Here is an 8,140-nt window from a genome sequence, read left to right as displayed (position 1 = left end):
TCATTTTGCTTCTCTAGTAAATGTCTCTTGATTTAAGAATGTTTAGATATTAGGGTTTTTAAAGTTCCGGGTCTGAAAAAGTCGAGTGTCCTTCATTTATACAGCGCTTTAACAACACAGAGTTTCACAGCAGCTTTACTGAGATAACAGGAGAATAATGCAAAGTTTGTTTCCAGGAGAGAATAGCGTCTCAGTCCAGCTTAAGTAAGTTCAGTGATGCTTCATTTCTGTTGTAAAAAAGTTATTAATTTAGTTCATTTATATATATATATATATATATATCGCCGCTCTGGAGTAAACCGTGATGTCATCGTCCAGCTCAGTTCAGTTCTCGTATAATGCTGTCAGTGCAGGAGAATTAATTTCAGAATGTTCAGATGTTCAGACGGAAACACTGAGGAAGAACGTCATGTTTTGCAGTGCATCAGTGTAAGTCACCACAGTAAAACTGCACAGGTACGGTACAGTCTAGGAATGTCACATGACTCAATACTCCAGACATCTCTGTGTCGCCAAACACGGAGTTTCAAATCAAGCTTCTGAACTCACGTGAAAAATCAAACACATATCTGTCCATGTGTGTGTGTGTGTGTGTGTGTGTGTGTGTGTGTGTGTGTGTGTGAGTGTGTGTGTGTGTGTGTGTGTGTGTGTGTGTGTGTGTGTGTGTGTGTGTGTGTGTGTGTGTGTGAGTGTGTGTGTGTGTGTGTGTGTGTGTGTGTGTGTGTGTGTGAGTGTGTGTGTGTGTGTGTGTGTGTGTGTGTGTGTGTGTGTGTGTGTGTGTGTGAGTGTGTGTGTGTGAGTGTGTGTGTGTGTGTGTGTGTGTGTGTGTGTGTGTGTGTGTGTGTGTGTGTGTGTGTGTGTGTGTGAGTGTGTGTGTGTGTGTGTGTGTGTGTGTGTGTGTGTGTGTGTGTGTGTGTGAGTGTGTGTGTGTGTGTGTGTGTGTGTGTGTGTGTGTGTGTGTGTGTGTGTGTGTGTGTGAGTGTGTGTGTGTGTGTGTGTGTGTGTGTGTGTGTGTGTGTGTGTGTGTGTGTGTGTGTGAGTGTGTGTGTGTGTGTGTGTGTGTGTAGGGCTGTAAACTCGCGGACCTTCAGTTTGTGTGTTTGGGGTTTTTCCCGTTGCATTGAAGCGACACATTTACAGTCAAACACACAGTTATTCAGACATCTTCAACATTTCTCACATTATCACAGTTTATTCGCTATAGTTTAGAAAATGGTAATAAAATATGAGCAGAACTCAGTTGATATTTGACTGGTTTTGTCCGTCCTTCTGTTAGACTGTCTCACACATGAATTATGTTGAATATCTGTCAGCTGTTAAATTTAACTACACAATTAGATAATACCAGTTTAGCTCAACCAATCACCAAGCAATGCTTCATTCTGTTCAGTCTGTGTGTAAAAAGAGCATTAGCAATTAAAGAAAACACACTTCAGCAGAACATGATCAGCTCAAAGTGTGGATAATGTCACTGGTAGTCTCTGAATGAAGAATATTTGGGTATAATATGTCACAGTTTACTTTATTTTGCTCTCCTCACTTACATAGATGAACTATAGTGTCCTGATCACACTAGTGAAAAATGTAAACAATGATATCTGGTGTCTGAATAAGTTTTGGTTTGACTGTATATTTGATCAGTTCATGCATTCGTGAATCGAACCCTTGACATTGGTGTTGCAAGCGCATGCTCAGCTGTACAGGAACATCATCAGTAGTTTACACTCAAACACACACTCACACACACTCACAAACACACACTCACTCACACACAAACACACACACACTCACACTCACCTCCCACACACACTCACCTCCCACACTCACAAACACACACTCACACACACACACACACACACACACACACACACTCACAAACACACACTCACACACACACACACACACACACACACACACACACACACACACACACACACACTCACCTCCCACACACACTCACACACACACACTCACAAACACACACTCACACACACACACACACACACTCACCTCCCACAAACACACACTCACACACACACACACACACACACACACACACACACACACACACTCACCTCCCACACACACTCACCTCCCACACTCACACACACACACACACACACACACACTCACCTCCCACACACACTCACACACACACACTCACAAACACACACTCACACACACACACACACACACACACACACACACACACACACTCACCTCCCACAAACACACACTCACACACACACACACACACACACACACACACACACACACACACACCTCCCACAAACACACACTCACACACACTCACCTCCCACAAGTGTCGTGAGTTCCTCACGGGTCCCGACTGCAGCTTCTCCAGCGTGAGCGGGACGCCCTGGAACGGGCCGATCCATGTTCCCTGTGGGATCCGCTGGGCCGCGCAGATGCCGTACCCGAGGCCCGGGACGGTGCTGGTGCACAGACACACCTCTCGAGGCAGATCCCGGAGCCAGTCCGGGACGTCCGGTGTGGGAACGGGCCCCGAGGAGCCGCTGGTGCCCACCAGCCGTCGCAGCGAGTGCAGGGGTCCGTGCATCGGGCACTCTCCGTTACGGTTATCAGCACACATGTCACAGCCTGGACACACACACGAGCCCGTTACACACACACACACACACACACAGGCGGGACCCTGAACGGCCCTTCACTGACACACACACGAGCCTGTTACACACACACACACACACACACACACACACACGACTGTAAATTGTCCCTCTGTCAGACGATGCATGAAGACGTTCCTTCTGTGGTTCAAACCATCATGGAGACTTTAAATCCAAAGATTTGTAGCAAAAGTAGAGCTTGTTTCTCAGCATGATGTTAATGTGCTTATATTTGTGTGTGTGTTTTATTTATTTTTTGCACGACTTTACATTACACAAATAAAATGAAATTATTCGCATTATTTCTTCGTCACATGCACACAAACTTTCCATGTTCCCTCTGTCAGCTCGCGCATGAAGACATTCCCGTTACACTTTACTGTGTCATCGTTACAGTGTAATTATATATTAAAGTACTGAGTAATATTAATAAACTACATGTACTTACTATAGGGTTAGGGTAGGATTAGGGTTTGGTTGAGGGTTAGTTGCATGTAATTATGCATAATTTACTGTTATTACTATGGTAAGTAACATAACAACTGTAAAAGAAAGCGTTCCCGAGCTTCCCTCTGCCGAGCTTCACTCCCTCATGGAGACTCCACATCTACAGCTAGAGCTTGTTCCTCAGCATGATGATTATGTGCGACATATTTGTGCTGTGCACTTTTTGCTAAAATATTATACAACTAAAATGAAATTAGGTCATTTCTTATTCGCATTATTTCTTCAGCGCATGCACACAAACTTTACATTATCAGTTGGTACATGAAGACATTTCTTTTCTTCTACTGTACATGAAAAAATCATGAATAAAGATTAGTAACAAAAATAGAGTTATTTCTCAGCGTGATGTTAATGTGCGACATATTTGTGTTGTGCACTTTAAATATTATACAGCTAAAATCAAATTAGATCATTTCTTTTTTGCATTAATTCTTCATCGCATGCACACAAACTTTAAATGATGCATGAAGATATTTCTTCTACTCTGCATGAAAAAATCATGAATAAAATTTTCCAAAAATGAATGTAAAAACAGTGGCACTTTGTATTACTCGTTCAAAAATGTGTTGTGCATTTAGACTTTAAATTCAAATATTTTTGCATGACTGAGAAAACGACTAAATGAAATTGTTTATGCCATGTTATGACTCTTAAAGATGATAAACGCATTTGAACACGTGATGCTCATTAAACTGTAGAGATAAAGCGCGCGGCTCGATATAGAGTTTTATTCTACTTCTAATCATCTGATTGTGTGTGCAATCACCCTCATGTTGTGGAGCACATGTGTGTGTTGGAGTGTGTAAACGAGCTCCTCTGTGTGAAATATGAGCTCGGGAACGCGCGCAGATAAAGCAGTCTCGTGCCCCGGGAGAGCGCATGTCCCGCGCTGGGATGATGAATGTGGGCCGATGGAGCAGATCGATCACTGATCCGGACTCACTCCACAAAACTATACAGCAATTAATTGTGTGTTGTCCGCTCATCCCTCATGTGCTCCTGCGTTTATCGATGAAGATCTGCTGATCACTCACACATCTCACATCTCACAGCAAACGCTCGTTTAGTTCGTTTAGGACGGAGAATAACGGGACAAAAATCATTTGCGCAATTAATAAAGATTCAGTTCAGAAGAGCCAAAAAACATCTCAGTTTCTGACATTGACCATAAGTGTAATTATCACATATTCGATAGGATACTTAAAATAAATAAAATATTGAATACATAGGCTATCAGATTAAAATAAGTCGATTTAAATATAGCCTATAAATCAGTTAAAACATTAAATAAATGTTTCATTTTAAAATAAGGGACGAGATTAAAACGAGCATTTTCTTCAGTGTGAATATGTTTTCAGGCTATTTCTATTCATTATAATTTGTGTTCATTTCCTTCATTTCGGTGAATAATTTCAGCATTAACTGTCGCGCGCTGGAAATGTCGGATAATAAAACAAAACTCGTTAAACTCGAGAATTAAATCAATTCGATCACTTACAGAATTCACTTCAATCCGCTGCACAACACACTCTTAAGTCTAATGCAAAAATATTATTAGTAAAAAAAAAAAAAAACGATTACCTAGCACTTGCACTAATGCTATTTTTACTATAAAACTAAATTATTCAATTTGGTTACACTTTATGTCATTGTTACAGTGTAATTATATATTAAAGTACTGAGTAATATTAATTAACTACTATAGGGTTAGGGTAGGATTGGGGTTTGGTTGAGGGTTAGTTGCATGTAATTATGCATAATTTACTGTTATTATTATTATGGTAAGTACATGTAATATATGTAACAAGGACACTAAAATAAAATGTTACCGTATATTTTCTAAATACATTAATACACAAAATCACATAAATTGACATTTTCCCCGATAACGTTTTGAAACACAGTTAAAAACTCCCAGAAATCCTGTTCTTCACGGTCCTGTTTTTTCAGGAATCATGTGGATCCTCCGAGTTAATAGGAGTTATAGGTTATAGGAGTTATAGATTATAAGCTACTGTAGGATCTTTTTGATGTTTTGTTATAAGTTTTTTTTAAATGTGTTTTTAAAGCATTAGACTTGTGATGTTTTCCACAGATCTAGAGAATATAAAGTTCTCATGCATGATCACTGACACCAGTCTTTCTTTATAACCGAATCCGGTGACGCGTTTTATTTTACAGTGTCTTTGTTACTCATAACTGTAAATTGTACATGCAGTTATACATGCAACTAACCCTAACCCTAACCCTAAGTGCATGTTGTTAATTGATTTTAGGCCTTTAGGCTTCTTAAATGCATAATTAAAATAAAGTGTGAGCCCGACTCCTCGTGGACGCTTTTTATTCTACAATGTCTTTGTTACACATGTAGGCACAACTTAAAACCAGTAAATTATGCATGCATTTATACAAGCTACTAACCCTAACCCTAAGTGCATGTTGTTAACTGATATTTCATGATTAAAACACAGCAGACACAGGGTCGCGTGTACAGTGCACGAGTGCTCACGGTTGTTGGCGTCTCCGTTGCTGTTGTTGACCGGGATGATCTCCATCCTCTGCTGCCCGTACAGATAATAGTCCAGTTCCTCAGAGCTCAGCTTCAGTCGCGAGCCTTTATCATTCTTAAAGTTGGACGACAAACAAAGTTCTTTGGCTTGAGGAGCGGCTCCGGTGTCGAACAGCGCGTGACTGAGGGCGCGCGCGGGAGACTCGGTGGACGAGCTCGAGCTCACGGAGATCAGGCTAGCTCTCGGGACCGGGACCGGGACCGGGTTCTGCGGGAACAGCTGCTGCCAGTGCTGGATGTAGGTCGGGTCCACTTTGAGGAAAGCAGAACCGCTGGGCTCGCTCGGCTTCAGCATGTCCGACACCGAGGAGGGATGATGGACTCTCATGTGCTCTTCCTCACTGAAGAATCGATCTAGAACCACTTCAACTTAACTAGAACAACAAGAAGTGGAGAAGCCGAGGTGTTCTGCGCTCCTGCGCCTCATGTTTCTGGTGATCGCGAGTAAAGACACACTAACCCTGTCAGGAGAGTCCAGGCTGAGACTCCGGGACACTCACACCACCAGCGCGCGCGCGCGCACGCACCCGCGCCCTCCGCCCACTCTCACGCGCATCGCGCGGGCACGTGCCCTGGACAGACAGACGGACACAGAACAGAAGTGATGCTGAGCATCTGTCTCACTCACGCCGTTTTGATTGATCAGTCTTTTTTTTTCTTCTTTTTTTGTGAAGAAAAAAGAAGTTTAAGCAGCGCACTCAGTCGGACAGTCGCTCACTCTTAAACATGAAGGAGGTTTTCTCAGTGATGCCGTACAGAGGAACCATTTTTGGAACATTTCCTAAAATAACACTTGCTAACACTTTATTTTAATGTCCTTGTTACATGTGTTACATTTACAATAACAGTAAATTATGCATAATTACATGCAACTAACCCTCAACCAAATCCTAATCCTACCCTAACCCTATAGTAAGTACATCATTAATATTACTCACTTAAATATATAATTACACTGTAAAAATGACACCTTAAAATAAAGTGTAACCGAAGATTTCTTCTTGGTGTGAAGAGCATTTAATAATCTAAATAATCGTAAGCGCAATGGACAGATTCAGTGGTTATTAAAGATTCTTCCTAACCTTTATTTTCTCGCGTGATAGAATCATAAATGATCATCAGAATGTTATATCTGTGTTAGTTTGCATGATTTGCTCAGAACTCCTCGCTCCAGATAAGCCTGAACTCGCTCTCGCTTTCCCAGCCTTCCTTGAGAAACTTCCAGCTGTTTGGAAAGCCTCGGGATCTGAATGTGGGGCATTTACAGCAGAGGAGGGGTGAATGTTTTGACTGGCAATATTCTGACAGGCCCATTCGTCATCCAGAAGTCTCTGTAGATTGATAACGAAACAAAACACAAACATAATCGTCTGAAAATGAATTCTTGTCTACAAATGCATTTCACCCTTAAAGAATGTGAGCAATAACAACCCGTGCAGATTTAGATTTTTCGCATGGATATAACGATAGAGTTCCAAAAAAACGTGCAATTATCATTAAAAATAAATGAAATTGGCCTTTTATTTAATTGCATTATTTAAATAGCGATAATAAATGTCAAATAGCTCAAAATAATTTATAGTTGTCATACTTCCAAAATAACATCGCTATTATGACAGTGTATTGGTGTTTTTATTCATTGATAAACGAGCGGAGAAATAAAGTGCACTCGAGGGGCCGCGCGGATCGATACATTAACTGCCCAAATATATCATTTTCTGTGCCAAAAAAAGCGGATTATTAAAGCTTGGGCTTCATTTGTATATTTTGAGAGCGTGAAGAAAAGTGTTTAGGTGTGTGTTTCATTAACATAGACTGCTGTTTGACATTCACTTAGACCCTTTGCATCTCTCGTTAATTAATTCCTCTGATGGCTGAAAGACAAATGAACGCGCAGTTTGACAGGAGTCCGATACACAGCTCAGCCAGCGCCTCTTATTATAGTTTTAAGGTCACGGGTTGCTGACTATATAATTCATTAATATAGACGTATATTCAGATGGGAGTTGATGCTCGTTCTGTTGTTGCGACTCATATTTATAATAAATAGCCTGTTAATAATCCGCACTGCAAATACGAGATTTATGGAAGCGCCGCGAGTGTGTTTTACATCAGTCTATTAATGATGCAAAAGCGCTTTTGCTATTTCTCCATTAACAAAACTCTTTTTGTGTCACTTTATGGAGAGATAAAGTGAACTCGTTCAGACTCTTATAGCGTTTTCCTTTCCTGTGACAATATTAGCATAGTCAACTCACAATAATGCATGCTTTAATAATACGATAGTAAAATAATATGATCGATATTATCTGATCAACTCATTAGGCGCGTGCGTGGTTTACTGCTCATTTGCATTGACTCTAATGATCCGCATTGAATATTTAAATGTGTGGCTGTCATTCTGTCAGAGGGG

General features: G+C 41.0%; 1 protein-coding gene across 4 annotated transcripts in view; it reads right to left on the bottom strand.

Moving 5' to 3' along the window:
• Positions 1 to 6,645, bottom strand: part of prdm6 (PR domain containing 6) — a 34,839-nt gene extending 28,194 nt beyond the window's left edge. For 2 of the 4 annotated variants that reach the window (XR_014211346.1, XM_082188885.1), the window contains exons 1-2: positions 5,668 to 6,643; positions 2,315 to 2,622 (exon numbers count right to left, since the gene is read on the bottom strand). Coding sequence is in view for 3 of the 4 variants with exons in the window: in XM_082188885.1 (XP_082045011.1) it covers positions 2,315 to 2,622; positions 5,668 to 6,055 (696 nt within the window). In the remaining variant the exon portion in view is untranslated. Of the gene's footprint in view, positions 1 to 2,314; positions 2,623 to 5,667 lie in introns of all 4 variants that reach the window. The other 2 variants (XM_082188887.1, XM_082188886.1) reach the window with 2 other exon arrangements.
• Between the last annotated feature and the right edge of the window lie 1,495 nt (positions 6,646 to 8,140).

Source organism: Leuciscus leuciscus (assembly GCF_965113295.1).
Source record: "Leuciscus leuciscus genome assembly, chromosome: 13".
Taxonomy (NCBI): Eukaryota; Metazoa; Chordata; class Actinopteri; order Cypriniformes; family Leuciscidae; genus Leuciscus; species Leuciscus leuciscus.
Note: the sequence above shows the minus strand (reverse complement) of the source record. Positions and strands in the feature narration are given on the sequence as shown.